The sequence below is a fragment of the Trachymyrmex cornetzi genome, unplaced genomic scaffold (assembly GCF_001594075.2).
Source record: "Trachymyrmex cornetzi isolate Tcor2-1 unplaced genomic scaffold, Tcor1.1 scaffold127, whole genome shotgun sequence".
In the NCBI taxonomy this organism is placed as follows: domain Eukaryota; kingdom Metazoa; phylum Arthropoda; class Insecta; order Hymenoptera; family Formicidae; genus Trachymyrmex; species Trachymyrmex cornetzi.
In genome coordinates, this window is record NW_017295839.1 from 1337786 (window position 1) to 1360734 (window position 22949).

Below are 22949 nucleotides of genomic sequence, written 5' to 3' on the forward strand. Positions count from 1 at the left end.
AGTACATATATAGTATATATTAATAATTCAAGATTGAATTATATAAAGCAACGAAGATCCAGCTTCGACTGTAATAGGCATTTTAAATTTCTAATATTGATTGTGTTTTTCACATATACGATCTTAAATAAAGATATTTCCAAAAATTTATATTTCATATAGTAGAAAAGAGACATCATTTTTCAAATCTTTTTTATTGATAACTTTTTAATGAACAGCGACCTCCACCTAAAACTTGCTGGAAGTCATTCAAGATTATGACCTTGACAACATGGCCTTCGTTCGTGGAGCGCGCTATCAACGCTATTTGTGTCATACTATTCTTGTTTCATGTTTAATGGATGATGAAGATAGAATGACATAAATAGTGCTAATAGCGTCTCCCCAAGAACCCATACCCAGTCCATATGTCAAGGTTACTGGCGTGATGTCCCTTAATGTAAATAATTACTGTTTATTTATATGATCACATCTACACAGTTTTGGAATATTATCAACTTAACAATTTAAAATGCAAACAGTGTTAGCAACATTAATAGTAATTTATATTGCCATTATTGATCACTCAACAAAATATTGGGTTAGGAAAAAATCTTTTTACATATAACCGACAGATGGAAAGCTAGTTGTTTTTTTATGTGCCACTATTGTGTGATGTATTAGGTTATATATCGTTGAAAAGGTGCTATTTCATATAACATTTTGAAATAAATTGATCATAGATTTGAACTATATATATATATACACACTTACATATACTGACGCATTCAATCAAATTTTAAAATGAGTGAAAATCAGGAACATTTCCGACATATTTTACTTTTTTATTATAAAATTTCGATGTGAAAGATGCACATTGTTCTGGTCGACCTGTGAAAAATGTCGATGAAATCTTCTAAAATATCGAAGAAAATCGTCATGTGAGTAACTAAGACATAGCTAAGCAGCTAAACATTAATCATAAAACCGTTTTGGGGCACTTGCATAAGGCTGGATACAGAAAGAATTTTCTCGATAATTGGATGCTATATGATTTGACGGTAAAAAATTTAATGGATCGAGTTTCCATTTGCGAATCGCTACTGAAATGAAATGAAATTGAGCCTTTTTTGAAAAGATTAACAGACGATGAAAAGTGGATAACACATAATAATAATGTTCTAAAAAAATTGTGATCGGAACGAGATGAGACACCATAAACAATCGCATTGACACTAAAGTAGGTAATGCTGTGTGTCTGATGGAACTGAAAAAGAATCGTCCATCATGAACTGCTGCCTCCAGGCAAAACGATTGATTCTGATCTCTACTATCAACAACTAATGCGATTGGAGTAATCCACTCAAGAAAAGCGGCTAGAATTCTAATTGGTCAATAGAAAAGGCATTGTCTTCCATCATGATAATACCTTTTCTATTGATCAGTTCTGGCCGCTAGGCCACACACATCTTTAATGATGTGACAAAAATTGAGAATTTGGCTAGGAAGTTTTGATACATCTACCGTGTAGTCCTGATCTTGCACCGTCCGATTACCATTTGTTTCGGTTTTTGCAGAACTCCCTTAATAGAGTAAACTTGACTTCAAAAGAGCCCTGCGAAAATCATTTATCTCGGTTTTTTTTATGGAGAAATCACAGAAGTTCTAAACCAATGGAATAATGGCTCCACCTGAAAAATGGCGAAAAGTCATTGATCAAAATGGCACATATTTGATTTAATAAATGGTTTGTAAACAATTAAAAAAATATGTTTCAGTTATGCTCCAACTTGTAAAAAGATTTTTCCTTAATCTAATATTTAATGATTTCCAAATCAGGACGAAAACAAAAAATTTTTTAATGTTATTGAAGTCAGGGAAAATCATGAAATTTTGTCTGGAAATCAAGGAAAAGTTTTGGACTTTTAGAATGAAGAATTTGTTATAATCCTGTTAATGTTAAATGTATCTACTTCGATGTAACAAGTATTATCAAGACTGCAATGATGATATTCTTTCGGGGCTGAAACCTGATGTAAAAAAACTAATTCCAACGTATGACTTATCTTTGACTGAAGCAAGTCTTGAATTATATCTTGTTCAAATAATTAATTGTTTATACTTATTTTTAATAAAAGTATGTATAGAGAATTAAAAGGCGCATTCTTAAAAGTACTTTTGAATTTTTGTGTTAAAGGAAAGTCCATAATGAAGAAGTAACACAAATTGATCTGATAAATAGAGCATCAATTATATTTTAAAGGTGAGAATATCATTTGAAATTTTTTAATTAAGTGCGTTTAAAAAATGCATGTTAGCATACTAAAAAAAAATAATGTTATAAATATCTGCGCTGATACAATAAGTATTATCAAGACTGCAATGATGATATTCTTTCGGGGCTGAAGCCTGATGTAAAAAATCTAATTCCAACGTGTATTTTATTTTTGTCTGAAGCAAGTCTTGAATTATATTTTATTTAGTTAGTTAATTAATTGTACTTGTTTTTAATAAAAATATTTTGTGTAGAGGATTAAAGGACGCCGCACTCCCTCTCAAGAGTACTTTCCAGCAACAAGTAATCGAAGACTACTTTAGCTTTATTTAATAGGAAGGTAAATTGTTTGTCAAACTTATTAATTATTCTATATTAAACTTTTCATTCGTGTAAAAAATCGAAATATTACAACTAAAAATTACCAGTTGCTTTCTCTTATTAATAATGTGATTGACATTCCGATAAAAAGAATTTTTATTAATATACTTGCGAGAAGAATAAGAAATATGAGACACAATTTTTTATAGTTTTATGCTGAACGTAAACTGATGAATAACTGGCTAGAGTCCTGAATGAAAGATGAGAAATCACTCGTTCATATACTGATTTGTAAAACGTGTTAATTTTTACACGAATATTCATTTACGAAAATAATCAATTTCTATTTGTTACAGCATTCTATACAATATGGTCCAGCAGTTGGAACTTAATTATTTAAATATCTATATTGATTTTTTATATTTGAATAAACATATTCTTTTATTTAAAAAATGTGTTAAATGTGATTTTTATTTTTTGACTTATAAAGCATTGTTATTTAATGGATATGAATGTGGAACTAGTAAGTGAGGAATATCAAGATAAATGGGTATTGACATTTAAGATATTTAGAAAAATATATATACATATCTCGTGAAAAAAGCTTTGACAAAACATTTTATTGTTAACCGCAGAAAAAGCCATATACACTTTCACACGAAATCGATCATAGTTCGATAATAATATTGAAAAATTTACAATAATTAAAATGTACATAAATATAAAGACGACGATGATATTGCACGTTCCTTTCGTGTGTGCCAGAACTGTAGAAAAATTATCTCGAATATCTTTCGCAACACTCGTTGAACAACTTATTCGGTGATAATACGGGCATGTATATAATTCCTTTCCTTCATTCAATAAGATGACAATGCTAATTGCGTTCTGAGGTGCGCTTTTTATAAATTCACAGAGCTTTGACTTCACACATGAAATGTGATATATTTAAAATCGAATACACGGCCGGAGCGGGTGGAAGGAACGATTTTTGGTGTTTTGCGCTTCTATAAATCTATCTAATCCTATATACTTTTAGCCGCGACGGTCAAGTAACATATAATATATTTTATATATATATATTTTATTTTTATTGGTACTATCCGAACGCAGCACGCACCTTTTTTGCTTTTTTAATATCGCAAGTTAGTACAGATTAACAGTAGCGATTTAAATGTTCACACGTTGCGTGCTCTATCGTATAAGTCTCTATTTGTTGTAATTTATGTAATATATACCTCTTTTTCTTCTAGAATTCCTTTGCGGTGATCTTAATTTTTTATGCGATATTTTATTCCTCTTACTATCGTATTGCTCAACCAATGCCACGAGAAACCTGCGCTCAACTTGTACCAATAAAATCCGATCGCCCTTCGGTTATTTCTTTCCTCCATCGTTTAACATTATCGATATTATTTCAATTATATTTTTATCTGTTAATACTTATTAAATATTCTTTTAATTATTGTAGATCACAGACAACTTGTTCTTAATCCATAAAAACAATTCAATTATCTTTTTTTCCCCATAGATTACCGATGTGTGTAGACTGTGCCTTTCACGGTGATGTATCGTGTATATGTGTAGGTATTGCTCGATGTGTGTATGATTGCAGAAATAGCACGAATTCCAGAGACGTAACCGAGATGTCGAGTGATAATTACATATGGTCTTTTTTCGCATCTCGCCCAGTTTATTGCCGCGTGGAACACCAATATTTTCAAAGATGGAGCCTCCAGGTTGTAAATAATCAAATAATTCATATATTTTCAGTAAAGTCTTCCAAGTTTTTCGATACAAACACTATAACTAAATGCTCACGGGCATTTCGAAGTATTACTTCCAGGATTAGTTTCCATGCGGCAAACGTTTGGTCGATATCCCAGGCGATGTTAACGCTAAAATCATAATGTAGCGTATAGCTAATTATGTTCACGGCCGACATTGAGACGATAATAAGACAAGCCGTCCTTTTTAAGCCTGAGAAATAGCACGAACCTTATTACGACTGATATTTTTATCGAGATTACAATTTATTTTCAACCATTGCGCTCCAAATACGTTTCACCCTTTGAGGGATGTCCGTTAAAACTTGTGTGCAGAGCAGCTCAATTTTGTCAAATATAATATTAAAATAAGCAAACTGTACATATTGTTGAAAAAGAAACAATTTAGTGACAATGAGTCTGCTCTTTTTAATTATGCTCTTAACACCTGTTTTCTCTCTTCTTAATTTCTTCCTGAAGGAATAGCGTATAATTTGCCTCGTTTGAATGCAGAAAGCGCACCTGCAAAAACAACAGGCCATATCTCGGGTTTTTCTCTCGAGAGAAGCTGTCTCCGTTATATACCGAACGTTTCTTCGCCTTGTGCACTCATATCGATTTAAATGCGCATATGTAGCAGTCGTAAGACTCGCGAAGGTACCTACGTTTCTCCGTACGTGTCGGTCAGGTACCTGAAAACCGTTAGAATTTGTGCGTGTGGAGATCATAGTATATGGACGAGGCCGCAACGGGGTGCGGGGGGTGGACACTTGCGAATCGCGCGTTTTTTTTTTATTTGCAAAAGCGTGTCGCCAGATAAAAGTGGAACGGACGTGATGTCGGTGTGTTTGATAAAAGTGTCTAACGATGCACGCGAGTGGACGCATCATGATCACACAGCAAGCGAATTACCTGATAATACTCGTAACGTTTAACGGTATTTAGCTCATAGTTTTACTGATTAAGTTCTTTAAGTTCATAGCTATAAACTCGTGACTTTAATATACAGATAGCGCGTGATGCCGCGAGTAGAACCTCGCCACGCGGTTTTTCCTCCTCTGCGTTCCCCAGATGGACGTCCGTTCGGTATCGTTGAGTGAACCAGAGGAAGCGTGTACTCGGTATGCGCTTCGTTGCAAGTTTGCATCAGTCGTTTTGCGAATGGCACGAGTCTAGTAACTTTGAGATTTAATCAGTTAATGGGCATAGAGAGAGAGAGATGCGATAGAGACAGAAAACATTTATCACTTACGTAAAAATAAGCTTCTTTAAAGTCCGCAACTTGGTGCCGCATGGATGAAGACGTACATTCCAAAAATTTACGGCTGGCACACAGGCAGATTTATAATCCGCCGTTGAAAATTTATCGCTTATTACATATAAATTTGCAACTTAATCATTATACATTTCTGTAATTCAGGAATAGTGCAGACTTTAACTTTTTTCAAGACTTGCGCCATTTTCAGAGCGACCGATTTATTTCCTCTTTACGCAGAACGATCATCTACCATCGCGGATACATCGTGGAAAATCGTTTAAAAATATACGGTGTATCCCGAACGCTACGTATACGACAGTAAGGACAGATTCTTCGTGTTTACAAGGATGCGATATACAGGCACGGGATTCGCGAATTGATTTCGGATCGCGAATCGTACTTAGACAAGCTACGAAGAAGGCATCGTGCGAGGTAAATCAATTTTGGCGGGCGGTATAACGACCGCGCCGCCAACGTTTAAACATTTGCAAGAAACGAAGAACTTTTCTGGCGCATACGAGCATCGCGCTGAAGATACCAGCGTTTGAGAGGGACTGCTGCTGCCTCTCTGGCACGAGTTGCGACAGAGTTATACGCACGACTTCGCAATTATTGAGCTATTATCGAGTAGGAAAAAGTACGTCGCGAAATATCGTGACTGCAAGTATAGTCGGCGCTTGTAATGGGGACAGATTTTTACAATAGAGAAATGGCAGATTCGTCAAAGGTTTCCTTGAATCGCCGTGTTATCGCGTACGATTCGAGTGTCTCAAGAAAGTACCGAGTTTGCCTCTGGTTCACTCCGTGAATCGCGAGGGTGGATTTTAGTCGATCCTGAGACAGAAAGATAACTTGGCTCCTCTTCCTCATCCTTCCTCGATCAAGAAAGCTTCTTCGGCCAACGCCTTTGCTTCTTTACGGACGGCGATGAATTATCGCCTAATGTGGTCTCCACGAGATATTATTCAGACCTTGAAAATGTCGCTTCAAACTGCTGCCGTCGGCCCAGGGGGAGTTGAGATACTCGTCGTCATCGTCTTGTTCAAGTTTCTGAAAGGTAAACATAAACGTGAAACTTGTCTTTTAATATTTTCTTAATAAGGAGTATCATCTCGGATTTATTTATTTCGATTCGGTGCTTGAAGTTGCAGAGCTTATTTATCGACTGATTTACGAGTTAAATTTAATTATTGATTAATTTAGTTATATTACAGTGAAGATTATATATAACATGAACGTAATCATCTTTAAACTTTTAAGAAAATCTGCTTTTCTCATTTATATTTAAAAAATAATTCATACAATAATATATCTTTATAACTGTGCATTCATAATTGCAACGTTACAGTATGTTGTCTTTTCAAAATTAGGAATATCGATTTAGCTTTATCGTGTGCCTTGACTCAATTCACCCTCGACGTTTCGCATATTCAATTCGTAAATTCGAAGTCTCGTTGATATTCCAAACTTGCTCATCTATGTGAATAGAGCGTGAACGACCCTAATACCTCGGTTTCTGCAAAGTGGTCGTGCAGTATTCGCGAATAGACCACCGCGAGAATTCGACAAGGTAGGCGAGCTCGCGGGGATTGTCGCTGGAAGCTATAGGAGGACTGAGAAAGCAAGGGGTGAGTTAGGCGGGGCTTGGATGGTTGTTGGGTCAGAATCGATGCTCGCGTCCTTGCTTGGTCTCAGCGTGGCCTCTCTCACGCATTCCGCATCAACGTCAAAATCGCAGGTCCACATTTGCGTGGGGGGTTAACTCGCGATTAATCATAAGCACATGTGCGAACTCGTGCCGCACGAAAACGTGCATGCGTCGAGCATATATACTCAGGAAAAGTAGGTGAATTGAACAAAGTAATTTGCTATGTTGGGTATTGGTTGTGTAACACATTTCGAAGCAATGAAATCTCAAATCATTCCCAAACAGCATAGAATTTGCACCAATATCGCTGCAAAATCTCTGCAATATCGCTACAACGTGTAATGTTGCAACAATGTTGCTGCAACTTCTGTGCAACTTTGTGCTGTAGGGGTTGAAATCAGTTCAGATATTAAAAAATCTTATTCACAAGGTTTAATATCTTTTCTCTAATAATGTCAAATTTAATTTTTTATACTAATACATAATTTAACTTTTTATAATAATATATGCTAACTTAAAGATTTTTGTAATTATTGCAGACTTTTCAGAAGGGATGAAAAGATTATTTAATCTCGATTGTGAATACGAAATGATTTTGATATATTGAAAGTTGAAAAGATTTGCGAATTTAATATATCTTCGTAGAAAGTTTTTGTTGAACTAGTTTTTTTCGGAAAGTAGGAGTTTCAAAAGTTATTTTCTTCATCTACTTTCCAATTCACGGAATAATTATAATTCTCTCTCGCTTTCTCACGCTGACAGATGACAGAATAAATTAGGGCGAAGTAGTATAAGTAGCTTTGCGTGAAGAATACTTGCTACTACATCTTCTTGACAAATATAACGGGTCAAACATTGTCGCGCGTGTAGTCCTTTTCAAGAGTAAAATGAATTATTTACGGATGTAGAACACGCTCATCCAGTGTTTACTTAAAAATGTTTGCCGATTTATTATCTCCACATCATATACATGTTGCAGAGATCGTTTATGGCTTTTTCTTGAGAAATGTTAGAAAAGTACACTTTTGTGTAGAAATATTACGAAAACAAATTCGTTACACTGTCATCGTATAACGGTACTTGCAAAAGTTTCCGCTTGAAAGATGAGACAATGAGGAAATAGGGATGTTTGATCGTTGCTTCTGTCGCAGCTAGCCTTTTGAACGGCATGGATGAAATCGGGGATACTTCAGATAGATTACTCTGTATATATGCTGCTGAATGATGGTGGGAGAAGTGGCGACTCGCAGTCTATCGCGCAGTCGTTCGACCTATATCGTCCTGCATCCCGAGTCGCTATTTATAGATAGATGCGCCGGTAGTCTGGTCGAGAGCACTTTCTGCGCCATCATTTTATTACGTCGATAGCATTTTAAGAACAAATTGTTTTGATGGAGTTAATCGCGAATTAAAAAGAAAACGTTACTGCAAGAGGTCGAGAAGAGACGAGATTTCCATATGGCCAGTGTCGCGTACTATTTCTGTAGCGATTCAGGAACATTCTGCTGAATTCGTGGATCAATTTATCTTCCGCAAATGTATCCTACGTTTGTTCTACGCCCATGAAAGCGACATTCAATCACGCACACGTTTGTATTTTGTCGAAAATCTGATTGTTATATAATTCGGAATTCTCTTCGATTATCTAATATTATTGGAAGATATATCTAGTATGTATCGATGTATTTTTTTAATGGTTCTGCAGACCGATTATTTAGAATCTGCAATTAATTATTATTACGATTAAAGAGGTACCAGGTGTACAGGTTTCTGCAAAAAGTGAATGGAATTGAAAATTTATACTTTCCGTATAAAAATGTGTTATCTACTTGTATCGTTACAATTACTTTTTTCCAACAAAAGTAATTATCTAACAAAAGTTATTCAATAAGAAATAGCATTAAAAAAAATCTTTTGAACCTCTGTGTTCTAATAGAAATGAATGGAAATTATGAAATAGTGACACAAATCTCAATTTTTTAATATACATTTATCAGGTTAAGCCTTATTCCTATAATAAAAAACTTTTTATGACATTTTCTATTTATTTTTACCTTAAAAATTTATATATAAAATAATATTCTATTAATGTCAAGAAAAAAGTAACGAAAATAGTAACGATTCGTTATTTTTGAATAACGATAATGAAGTACCTTTTGTAAATCAGTAATGATAACGAGTTACTTTCATAAAGTAACTTTTCCAACTCTGGTTATATGCATATAAAATAGTTCAAGAAGGTCAATGTTTTTATCTAATAATACAATTTTATAGTTTAAATAAAATTTTTCTCGTTTTATCTTAAACATCTCTTCGATATAGCTTATTTGGCCTTTCTTTTTCAATTCTTTTTTAATACTTTGTTTATTATTGCTTATATCGTTTTTATTAATAAAAACAATGCATTTGCTTGATATTGTTATATTCTTTAATGTCTGGCATTTTGATTAAAAAGAATTATTTATAACATATTCATTTTTATGAAAGTTATAAGCAATATTGATTTGGGTTGGGTTTGTTATATAATACTTAAATAAGTATTGTTCCCGTAGTATGGCAGTTAATTAATTATTTTTTAATATGATACAGAAAAATCGATAATTTTTTCATAATTTTTCATTTTATACTAAAAATGAAATATTTGTAATAAATCCTTAATCCCAATTAAAGTCGTGCCGGAATGACATACTTTGATTACCACTATCACGAGACCAAATTATTATTAAGAGAGTATACGTAATCTGACATATTTTTACGTATAATATATTTGACATCTTTTCGAACCGTATTGATTAGCATGAAACAATGTATACATAGGAGTTGAAGTATTACTTCTACCATTCACGTGGCAAATAAAATGGTCATTGTATTGATTGCTTATTTGTCACTTAAGAGGTGTACGTTCCAGCGAACGTCTTTACGTACAATGTCCTCAGAATGTCAATATTCGTAAAATTTACCGACCTGTTATTGTTAAACGATGCGTTTCCGTAATTGACAGTTGAATAGATATATGAATATTTCGAGTTGTTTGTGAACAACTTGTCACGCCAATTCGATTGCTCACAACCAATCAATTTTATATAGAACAGAGGGACGCTTGTTCAGGTGGATTATCGAACACCTTCGGTACACCGCAAACCACGAAGGAAATTGACTGAATACTAGTATGGCAACGTTATACTTGAACGTGCGGACTGTGGAACGACATTTATACACCCAGTGCACTATCTCTATAGCGAGTCGTTCATTCAGACGACTTTATGTCTGGCGTAAAATTATTGCATCTGAGCTAAGCACTTAGACGGAGGAAGTTAGCTCTTACAACATAAATACCTATCTGTGATTACGAAGCAGAGATAGGTAAACGAACGAGAAGAGAGTTCCGTTTTATTCTAAATTGTACCTCTGAAAGTTTATTTATTTTTTACGTTACGATCATTTTATATATATTTTACAGATACATTTATGCGGAAGGAAGAACGCGCCGCGGTAGCTTTTCCAGAGTTCAAACAGGATTATTATTTTTAGAAAATAACTCTTATGTCGTCGACGATTGTGGTTAAAGCGATTATATCTATTGACGCTTACAATTAGAAAATCTTTTCAAAGCCTTATAGAGAAGACCTACGAAGACGCTTAAAAGTGAACGACAGTCAACAAGTAAAATAGCGAGTCTGAACAGCCTCTTTATGTTGACCCGTTCCCAAATTCAATCGATAGCACGAGATTTTCGAAATGGTGCTTACCCCTGAACGGAGAGCGAGTTAGGAATCCCGTCAAGACTTTCCCTGCTGATGTCGTCGGCCATTGCGACCTTGAGTTGGTGCCCGAAGCTCGCCAAATCTTCCCTGAAGGCTTCACTTCCGGGCGTCAATGCACCGCTAGTGGGTGGCAAGGGTGTATCGGCGCCTTCCCCTTCTTCCCCTTCCTCACCCTCTTCACCACCTACGAGGACTACCTCGTCTTCGTTGTAGATCTTGAAGTAGGCGATGGTGAGGTATATCACCGAGATTATGAAAGACGGTATCGGAATCGCCATCGCGTACACAAGATTCATATACACCTGAGGAAGTGTTTCAAACATGTGACTAGAACTTGGCGGAAATTAATGCACATCCAGTTCTTTTATCCACACATCAATAGGGTTTTGTGGAAAAAATCCCACGAACGAATTTTGACTAAAAGATTAACTTAATTAACAAATATTTTGTAATCAATTACTCACTACAAGGTATACGAAAAAAATTAATTGATACAAATTTCAGAAATATACTATGTAAATAAATATTACCTCTGAATAATAACGCGACAAATAATAGTAAGCAAGAATAGTGAGATTGTATATAATTTGACAAATGATAGCAGTATAATCAGCTTCATAGAGATATTTGTATTGAAAAATAACTAAACGTTATTTTTCAATTAAACAATATTAAGTAAAAATCGACTGAGACATGTTCAACACAATTAAACGAAGAAAACCAAGATGAATCTTGGTACCTGATAATATTTTTTTTATGAATTTTACAATTTTTAGTTTAAACAAGCTGCTTATTATTATCATTATTATTGTTATTGTGTTATTATCATTATTATTGTTATATACCATATACTTTGGTAGTTGAATTGGTAAGACATCCGCACGGAATGAGGGAGATTCAGGTTTGAATTCCAGCTCGAAATGAATTCTTTAGTATTTTGAAAATACTTTCAAAAATGTTTTAAAGATGCTTAGTATTAGTAATATTAAATTGCTTATCAATTTTATTTATAATATTACATAAATCAGTTTCAGTTTAGAGTTTTTTGTATTTCAAGCCGATAAATAATCAGCGCGCAGTTTGCTTAATCCGGCTTTTGTTCCACAAATTTTTCCGTTGCACATATTTTACTGAATTTCAGTATATAGAGGATTTTGAAGTCGTTGATTACAAATCTGAAGTAAAAATTTAAATAAAATAGCGAATTCAATATAGAAAATTAAAAAAAAAAATTATTCTTCAAAATGTTATCGACGTAATGAAATAGTGATGTTTTTATTACAACTTTCATAAAAATTTTTTTATATCTCTAATAATTCTCAAGATATAATTTAAAAAAGAAGAAAAATTATTCTATTTATAAAGGAGCAATATCACTCTTTAAAACTGTTTTTTTTTGCCCCAATAATTTCTAAATTCCTATCATACATGTATACATAAAGTTTCATTAAAATCACAGAATTTAACATTTTTCTTGATAACTATTTCTTAATTATTGGATCTGTCAGCAATTTTAAAAGCATTAATATAGATATTTTTAAGATTATTATCATTTTCATTCTAACATGCATTTTTTTTTAAATTGTTAAATTTAACTCATCTTTTGCTTATAACTTATTATTAATGCAAAATCATTACATATTTATTCATGTGTACATATACAAGTCTTAGGGACATAAAATATCAAACTTACACAAATCAATTATGAAATACGTATAAAAACAGAAAAATTTTGAAGAGATAAGTATTTCATTATGTGCAACAAAAAATTAAAAACTGGAAATTGTAAAATTCAAAAATATTATTAGGTACACCCCTTCCCGCCCAAGACCTATCCTGACCAAATATGGCCTTCTTCACTTAATTGTATTCTCCATTTCATTTGTAAGAATAAATTGTAAAAATGTTACATGATATCACTGTGAAAATATCATTGCTAAGATAGGGCCGAGTTGATCCTGCAAAGTGACTTTTCTATAAATTCGGCGGAAGAATACCCCTGAGAGAGCCATGTTATTCGCGCCACGTGATCCTATTTCTTCCTGTCATCCATTCGTTCGAAGGATTGGCACTCTTGCAGCATCGAGAGTACGGCGGCGAGCTTTTCCGGGAACGCCGATGTTATCGGCGGTTTATAATAGCACGCCGGCCGCACACTTGTGGAAATTGGATTTCTGCGCGCCGGGAGAAATTTTCTTTTCTTCCGAGCGGCGCATCGCACGCCGCGATGGCTTCCGTCTTTGTCATCGGTCGCCTATTCAACCGCTTGAAATGCATTGTCCGTTCCTTGTAAATGGTCGCATTTCCGTCACCGTTAACGCTATTTCGTCGTGCCTCACGCTCGAAAAATCTCTCTTCCACTTTCTTATCACTTGCGATCTTTCGCATGTAATTTCATTGAATTAAATTTGAAAATACGAAAGATACGTGCAAATACAGAAAAATTTTTCTTATGCCGATTGTCTTAAAAAATATGGAAATTACGCATTTAAATTCAACGAAAATTAGATCGCTCTTAATACGGTAGGTGAGAAATTAATAAAGAGATAAATCCCAAATAGAAATAAACGAGACTTAGGCAGGTATTCATAATCGGATCTTATATTCAAGACTGTCTTAAGTATATAGTCTTAAGAAATTATGAACCAATTAGAGGGCTTCTTAAGACATTACTTAAGACAGTCTTGAAATAAGAACGGACTATTAATATCGCTCTTAGCATAAAATTATGATTGATCCAGGAATAGTCACCTGATGTATTTTAACGTAAACAATTACCTTGGGTTTTTATACTCCTAATTAAAATCATTATTATTAATCCCCCAACCAGAACATGTTATTATGATAATAAAACGATGTTAAAAATAATCAAAAAATGATCACTAAAAGTCATTTACGATTTATCGTGACTTGTTCTATTTGGATTTAATCTGCGGATCTAGTACATATAGATCCGAATATTTTCTTTAACTGCATTGTGAAAAATAGCTTATAACAAATATTTTTCACAACTTTATATAATTTTAAGTAATACAATCTTATTGCTCGAATTTTGACCTTTAAAATAAAGGAAAAATCATTCAATTACGTTAACTTTAAGTAAAGAAACATTAATTTAAATAACAGATTCGCGAATATCAGTTAAAGAAATTTTAGAGCGAATATCGATTATGATTAACAGCTATTAATTACAATAGCCCATTGTATGTTATTGATTATTTTTCGATTCATTAGCATTTGAAAATCTTGTAGATATGGATTTAATCACAATTTTAGAAAATAGTAAGTAGGAATTAAACGGAATATGTATGTTAAATAACTTATTATTTCTAAAAAAATAAAAATTTTAATTAATATAATGCATTTTTGTTGCAGCTTTTTAATGGAATTGCACATTTAAAGATTTGTAAAGAATAGTTATTTAAAAAATATATAAGTTAGTGTTTTACAACAATTCACATTTTTTTCGCCACCGAGGTGTAAAAATACCTTGGATGATTATTCCTGGATTAAAGCGACAATCAAGAGAATAACTCTCGGGAGAGTAACGCCGTGTTTCAACCGATTCCGCAGGAATTCATTACCGTGATCCATTTAATTATTTCATACGAAACAGTTTCGGTCGTATATTACACTCTATACTCCCGATAGGCAGCCGCAGTATTGATTCTCAAGTGCACGGCTCGTCCCAGTGTAAACTCGGGCAAAAGTCATACAGCACTTTTGCGTGATTCGCACATACCGATATACGCCGGGGTAAATCGCTAACTCGGTCACCGGGTTATAATACGGAGGCTAAAGCCATTCTAGTCTAGACGGATGCCATCGCGTTGCGAAGGAATTTGTACATCCTGGATTTAGGGTTGAAAATAGAGATACATAGACACGATAAGGAAGTCCACACGTGGAAAATATACAATAACGTCAGAGACCTGCCACATGTCGAGGTCGCTGATGACTATCCCGGGATCCACTTTCGAGTAGTAACAGCTAAAGTTCTGCCCTATGTTGGCGTACTGCCGGTAGAAAATACTGCAATTCAGCATTGGAGGGTATCCACAGCCTTTTACGTTGGGGAACAGCTTGGCCCCGGTGAAGTACCACACGGAGTCGTTGCCCATGAGACCTGCGAACTTCCCCTCGTTATTGTTCGGCGATGGGGATACTTTTCAGCAAGACAACCGGAAGAACAAACCGGACGGGGACAAAGAGCACGTGTAATGACTTTTATATATACAGTGCGCTTTCACATTCAGCGATGAATCGCCGACGTTTTAAAACTTATCTCTTCCGCGAATCGGCGAATGCCACAACAGTTTTAGTTCTCTGGCTTCGTTAAATCCACGCCTGTTTCTAGCAATTTTTACACGTAGTTAACCGGAATAATTCATCACAATAAAAATTTTTTAATTAATAATGATTATAAAATGGTAAAATATGATAAAAATACTTATTAATAATGCAATTACGAAAAAATAATGATTATCAGTCGTTTTGAAATATCGCTTTTATTCCAACATTCCTATTATTTCTGTTGGCTCTTTAACTGGATAACGGAAAGGGATTTTATAATTTCATATTTTCCATGTCAAATTACAAACGTTTCTGATGCACATGTGTAATATCAATTACACGAATAAATAACAAGCTCTTCCTTTCGCTTATAATAATTACGTTCTTTCAAAAAACAAATATGGATGGAACAGATTTAGACGATTGAGATAGGATTAAATGTAAATCCCTCAGTGATATTACTTTGTACCTGTAGGGAAAGATTTCGGCAGTCCGTTCTCATCATCCATAGCAAAATTCTCGTCGAGGTCCTCGATGTACTCGCCTAAGGAACGCTCGTAACGAGGCATCCGCTTGTTCTCTTCGTCATCCTCGACACCTCCTACCGCTCTGCCTCCCCCGTCCGCCCCATCGGACGTGTTATCCGGTAGTTTATAATTGACGCGTATTTGCGTGCAATCGTACAGTTCCTTAGTACAACCCTCTCTACAGGATGTCCATGAGCAATTGCTCGTACCTGGACTCAACGATCATTTATGGAAATTTGCGCGGCCGCGAAATATAATCCAAGCACAACATACAGAACATTCGCGCGTGAATAAATAACTGGAGAATGAAGGACATCCGAATACATGTACATACATACAGCCGTACATACACTAAATCGTTAGAATGAATGAAAGCGTGAGACAGCAGATTAAAAGGATGATGATTACATGAAGACAGCGCAGGGATAATTCTTTATGAAAATTTACGAGACTGAAGCTTAAAGCTCGCAACTGCGATTCAACAAGCATTATTCTGAATTATACATAATTCATTGAAGAATTTATGAATCGTTAATTTATTTCAGTTTTCTGAAAAATCATCATCCGCCGTCCGACTTGACATTTAAATGAAAAAATATCACAGTCGCCATTCAAATACACGGTCAACGCGGCACAAATAGGCATACATAATGCGAAAGAATAAACCACCGTATGAAATAAATACAGGAAACGTGCATACACCAAAGGCGATTACGACGAAAGGAGAGACTGTTGGAGATTGAACCGTCAGAAAGTGTTTTGCATGACGTAAGTTGCACGGAATTGTTGACACGAGGCCGGTGCTCAATCGTGAAAAACACCTGCACCCTATTGACGTCCGTGAAGAGAAGAAAATTCAAATGACGAAGGAGAAACGAGGAGACTCGAATGAGTATGAGCCGAAGGTACCAAGAGCACAAAGACACCAGTTGCGTCAATCTTATCACAACTCGTTGCGGCCTCTCTTGTAATTAATCATGATCGAGTCTTTTTTATATCTTTATATTTTTCATTTCTAAATCGATCCCGCAAATATTATTTAACGATAATGAAAGTCGCTGATTCTTTCTTCCTCTCTTTCTGATTTTATTTGAAAAAAAAAACAAAGAATCAAATTCTAATGGGCTACTAATGTATTGCGTGCGTATGTATTACGTGTAGGTATTACGTGTTCTATTACGATTTGAAAGAAGTCATCTGAATTATGTAAAGAAACGTTATATTTCCTGTTTTTTTAATGTACCTATATATGAATTTGGTATTTCGGTATTCGTCTAATAGCAAATAAAAATTTATAGGATAGTATTAAACTTTTATGTTACACATATTTACATATGTGAAATGGATGATTCGACATGAAAGGTAGATGCGTGTCATTGGGGAATAAAACATTCATAAGTTTTTTGTTACAATCTCCGTAGAATTTATCGTGATCCAAAGCGAGTTAGGAAAGTATTTCCCAAGTGGCAAAAGAAGACGAAGCAATTGTGATGGAACGACGTTCTTCGACGTTTGCTGTTATAATAAAAACACAATTACTTTCATAATTGTTATCCACGTGCTAATTTTCCTTCATTAATAAGAGATGGATTGCTATTTTATGCCAACTAAATAAATCATGATATGATAAATATTAAATTAAATGTCAGCTGTCCTGTAACGGACGTTCTTCGTCACTTTTTGTTTGGTCTGGAAATAGTCTTTCCAATCATTCATAAAACTCACGTATTTTGATGCTGACCTATTTTCGTAAATAATAATTTACGTCAGTTCTTGATGTTCGTTTATCATCTGTCCGTCATTTTCGGTCACTTTTGTAAAATATAATAATATATGATTTCTAATTTTTTTTTTAAAGAACTTTGTTTTTTTATAGTACTGTAAACAATTTTTTTGTTTTACAACATTTATAATATGTCTCTTTTATAATAAAATCAATGCTCGTTTTCAATATATCTACATATATTAACTTGAATCTCGGTTCATCTTTCTCTTCCTTTTATTTCCAATTCTTCGAACTGTAAACAGATGAAGAGTTAATTGAAGCGAGATTAAAGTTAAAGTACATTGGTAGAAACAAACGTAAATATGATTTTTTAAACGCGATTCTTTCTGCAACTTTAAAAGACATCTTTCATCACATACATACAAGCGCAAAATGAAATGTACGTTCATACCAACAAACACACATGCTTGGACATAGAAACAGAGAAACATAAAAGACTTAATTGCGCGCGAAGGAAGAATCTCAGAAGAGCGAAGAATAGAGAAATTCACAGTACACAGCATGCAACGAGGAGCGACAACGAGAGCGAACAGATGAGATAAGGTGCCGATTTTTCACCTCTTCTGGATTCAACATCGATGGTGACACACTCGGCGGGTCGAGTTTCGAACTGCATGAAGATGGTGGTGAAGGCGGGGTCGATAACGAAGGGGACCAAGAAGAGGAAGGCGAAGAGGCTGAAGGTGCTGAGGAGGATGAAGAACGCGGTCGTGTAAAACAGCAGCTTCTGCAAGAACGTCTGCTTCTCCTTTTCGTCCGCCATCTCGGAGAACAAACGGCAGTGCTGGTTTCGTGCTGGATACTCCTAAGCGACGTCGTCGCCGTCGTCGCCGTCGTCGTTGTCGTTGTCGTCGTCGTCGTCGTCGTCGTCGTCGTCGTCCTCGGCGTGCTTGCTGCTCGTCGTCAGACGTCGGACGTCGAAGAGACGGAACGATCTACAGACAATTTGTGGGTATTTGTCCTCTGTTCCGTCTAGAATCGCGAGTCGAGTTTTCTTTGTGCGCGCGCTCTGAAAGATCAGAGTCACGGAGTCACTCTCCGAGAGATGATTTTATCTTTCATGGAGATTCCTGGGGATTATAGTAAGCGCTGAAATACTTCTGTTAAATATAAGGTTCTTTCGTACGCATTTGTGTAACGAGCGCCATTTATCTTGATCACCCTGAAGCGACGTATCGATTAAACAACTTTTTTATCTTCTTTTGCGACGTACATTCGGTCGAATGATAAAAGAGTATAATTTTTTATATTATCTAGAGGTTGTATGATGTTGGTTCACAATCTATTTTATCCTTTGGCAAACTAGGGGCACGTGTATAGGGCCAGTAAATGGCAGTGGAGAATGGAGATAGGTGAAATCAATACAACTATCGGTGATGAATCTAATATTTTTTTATCGTGTTTATAGATTGCAGTAATCTTTTTCTTCTTCATAAAAAATTAACAATATTTTATCTAGCTCTTAAATGCTCTAAAGTTCTATTTTGTTTAAAATAAAAATGATAAAACTAAGCATTATGGAGTTCATTTAATTTCTCACAGTGTAATGACCTCATAGAATACTTTTAATTTCAACGTAAATTGACGTAGGTTATTGCAGGAAGCAAAGTGTCAGACAATTATGTGTTTCCAACTTGGTCTACGGCACTATCGGCTTTCGACACAATGACGAGATCGTTTGATTCTCGTTATAGATAAATGAAACGGACAATACCTATTAACATCATATAACTCGGTTTTCATCGAATTCTTTGAGGAATTCTTTGTTGCAAAGAAGATATCTTAGTTTCATAATAAATGTTTTATCTATTATGTTTTATTATTAAATTTTATTAATATATTTTACTTGATTTTTATATTTGTAAAATTTGTAATGAGCATTAAAAAGAGAAACACAGAATCTATGTTTATTACAATATTTGAAGTTTGATCACCAAGTTAAGTTGGTTCCTCAAGTTTCTCATCAAAAGGCAATTCGTGGACTTTTTCGCCGAAAATTTCTGATCTTCCTAAATAGAAATGAAACAATCATTCTCAGAATTGATCCCGACTTTTAGTTCCGAAATATTGCCTTATACGTTATTGGAGTTTATTTATATGGATTACACTGTCACGCATACACATTGCACGAGAGTCGATAAAGATAAAACTTATGTGGAGCTTTAAGGAGTTTATGTGAGTACACGTGGAGACTTAATCGCGAAGAGATTAAAGAGACTTTATATCATGTCCTTCGTGCTTAAAAGTAATAATTTATCTATACTTACACACCTTTTGTGAAAAATTAATTAATGTAAGTAAAAAATAAATTATTTATATATCCTACTAAAAAAGCGTTTTATACATCTCAATAAATTGATTAAAAAACATAAAATGAAATTTTCTACGTTACTAAAAATAATCTGTTATTTATCTATAAAAAATAATGCTTAATTTCTATTGTTTATTGAATTTTTAATTGAATTGCCAATTTGTGATATGTAACTGTCAGATCTAATAATTCCTTTACTCGTATATATAAATTTATATATGTATAAATATAAATATATATGTATATATTTTTAATTTTTTATGACACAAAAGATGCTAGTAATAACTTTTCCTAAGTTTGCTTTCAACGCAAAATTTACGTTGTAGGTTATATATCCTATTGTATAGAGTATTTCTATTGCAAGTCTATCTAACCTTTCCTTTGTCTAATGTAATTTTTATAGCATAGGGGATAGATAATAAAAGTCACGGTTACTTCAAAGTTGTTAACAGTTTCTAAAAAAAATGGTGTGAAAGCAATATTATATTCTTGGATTTTGTTGCAATCACTAATTTAAAATAATTATAATCGTAAACGTAAAAAAATAATATGACGTAACTTTTTTATAACAAGATATTCTATCATGTATTTTATTAGTGACAGCTAAATCTATTTACGTAATTCTTTATCACTTTTTTCACGCACACGCTTTTCAAGATTTACGTCAAAAGTAACATTTACTACCACAATCTGCAGACACTGGTAGTGTCTCGGCTAAGCTACGCGTAGCGACATTATTATTTACTCTTATAAAATAGAATAGAAGAAAAGAAATAATTTTGCATCACGTTAAACAATAATTTTAGAACATAATTATTTAAAATCTAAGAAAATAGTCAATGAAAAACGAATATCTTCGTGGATATTCCAAATATAAAACTTACAAATTTCTTATAAATGTAAACGTGTTTTTAAAAGCTTTTCTTCATGACGCAAACTTATACCCAAAAACAATGTGTTATTTTATGTATATAGTGGTCTTCGATTAATGGTTTATTCGCGAATAGGTTTCATCAGCTTGCGAAAATTTAAACTTCCCCCTTTACGAACATCCGCGATAATTAGCAATATTTTCGGCATTATATTTCAAAGCGCTTCAAGTTGCTGGTTCTCAAGCGGTTTGAACCCGCAAAGAATCTCAATCGGAGTGAGTCACGCAAAGAAAACTCGATCAGTCTTCTTTCGTTATTGGGATCGACGTAACGGTACCCCCTATGTAGAAGATGCGAATGCATCAGGGCTCGGCGCCCTCTTCCTGTGCCCCCTCATCATCGTCATCCACCTTCTGCTCCTCCTCTTCCCGCGTTCCTCGCTCCTCTGCCCACTTGCCGATCTCTTCGTCTCCTACTTCCGCGCACTATGTCACACTGCTGCCCACCGTGCACATTTGTCCCCGCGATAAGCGAATCACAGCTTTCGTCACGACGCCCTGGCCGAAGGGATGATTAAATCGGGGGCGCGAATAAAGAGAAGAAGGACGTAAGGGATGAAAGGGGAAAAGGGTGAGACGGAAAGATAAAGAAACGATATACCGTCCCACAATTCGTAGATCACGACGAAGTCCGCATAGCGTGCGTTTTCAGCGATGAGCTTTCATCGGCAGACTTCCTATGATATGAAGTTCGCGTGCGTACAAATCCTTCGTCCTGGCCGCGGCGCCGACGGATGCCGGGCTACTGCAGTCGGTGGAGCTTTCGGGCGAGCTTATTTTCTAGCGATACCAGCGCCAACGACGGTACCTCGTAGCATCGACCGCCACTAGTGTCGTCGACGACGACGAGGCCGACGACGGCGTGAAGCATCGCCGTCGTCCGGGACTACCCCTGATCACCTTGCGTTCCCTCTTCTTCGAAGGCGCTTCTCGCGCTTTCTTCCACGATTACACCCGCGGTACAATTTATTGCTGCTGCTGTCTTGTCAGACAGCACGCTGTTCAACGATTTATATCGTAACTCTCTCACGAATACATAATATCAAAGCTTTCTTTCCCCATCGTCCTATTTTTTCCCTAATGAAATTTCATTTCTCTCTCTCTCTCTCTCTCTCTCTCTCTCTCTCTCTCTCTCTCTCTCTCTCTCTCTAACGAAACTTTTTATAACCTTTAATCACATAGAGGAAAAGGCAGAAATGTTAAAGTTGATGATCTGAAATATTATAAAGAGATTTGGAGCTTTTTTCTAGAGAAGTATACAATTTTTTCAAATGTGCAATGTACTGTATAATTTATATTTATCATTAAAAATAGCAAGGGGTATTTAGCATAATGGAATTTTAAAAATTATATGTCCGTTTTTAAAGATTAAATCTTTTAATGGGAAAGACATGCAAGGAAAAAATTGCATTTTATCAATGCATTTTTTTTCTATTTTATGTATGAAACAATTTTGCAGATTATTCTGCATAAAGAATTACACGTAAAATTATAACAGTTGTAGGATAATTTTAGTACTCACTTTTAAAAGTGTATATTTACACACACACGTAAAATAAAGTCACAGGTTAAACAATCAGCACAAGTAAAAATTTATAATTAGAGTTAAATATAGAAATAGTAGTTGAGTATTAATTCGTCAACACAAATTATATACAATTTTCGTTAAGCTGTATTTTACACACACACACACACAATATATATATATATATGATATATATACAATTACATATATACATACATAAACAAACATGAAAATGCAAATATGTGATATATGTTATCATGACATTATGTAATATTACATAAATTTGTACATTTACATAGAAAACTATAAAATATATTTTTGTTATTGTATATAATTTTCCGTCTAATACAAAAATATATTTACACAATTAAAGATAAAAGTACTAATTTTTGTAAAAATGCACAATTTCATATATTTCTATTATAAATTGTGTAATTTTTACACGTATTATTTATGTAATTTTATACATTTTTTTTTACAACGTAGCATTAAAATTATCTGAATGATTTTTGTTTTTAATATTGTTGCTTCCATCTTTCCTATACTTTTTACCCTATTTCTTATT

The 22949-nt window shown here is 34.5% G+C and overlaps 1 protein-coding gene and 1 long non-coding RNA gene across 4 annotated transcripts in view; one reads left to right on the forward strand and one right to left on the reverse strand.

Annotated features, from left to right (window-relative positions):
* LOC108770461 (uncharacterized) overlaps window positions 1–2960 on the forward strand; it is a 6244-nt gene extending 3284 nt beyond the window's left edge. Inside the window, exons 5-7 of the long non-coding RNA XR_001940598.1 lie at window positions 2177–2242; window positions 2509–2594; window positions 2932–2960. This is a non-coding gene — a long non-coding RNA (uncharacterized LOC108770461). The remainder of the gene's footprint in view (window positions 1–2176; window positions 2243–2508; window positions 2595–2931) is intronic.
* A 224-nt stretch (window positions 2961–3184) lies between these two features.
* Window positions 3185–22949, reverse strand: part of LOC108770446 (UPF0769 protein C21orf59 homolog) — a 61951-nt gene continuing 42186 nt past the window's right edge. Inside the window, exons 1-6 of one of the 3 annotated variants that reach the window (XM_018522044.1) lie at window positions 21138–21504; window positions 18176–18552; window positions 15774–16040; window positions 14944–15137; window positions 10997–11313; window positions 3185–6649 (exon numbers count right to left, since the gene is read on the reverse strand). In XM_018522044.1, coding sequence (XP_018377546.1) covers window positions 6586–6649; window positions 10997–11313; window positions 14944–15137; window positions 15774–16040; window positions 18176–18380 — 1047 coding nt within the window. In that variant the 5' untranslated portion in view covers window positions 18381–18552; window positions 21138–21504 and the 3' untranslated portion in view covers window positions 3185–6585. Of the gene's footprint in view, window positions 6650–10996; window positions 11314–14943; window positions 15138–15773; window positions 16041–18175; window positions 18553–21132; window positions 21505–22949 lie in introns of those variants that run through there. The other 2 variants (XM_018522045.1, XM_018522046.1) reach the window with 2 other exon arrangements.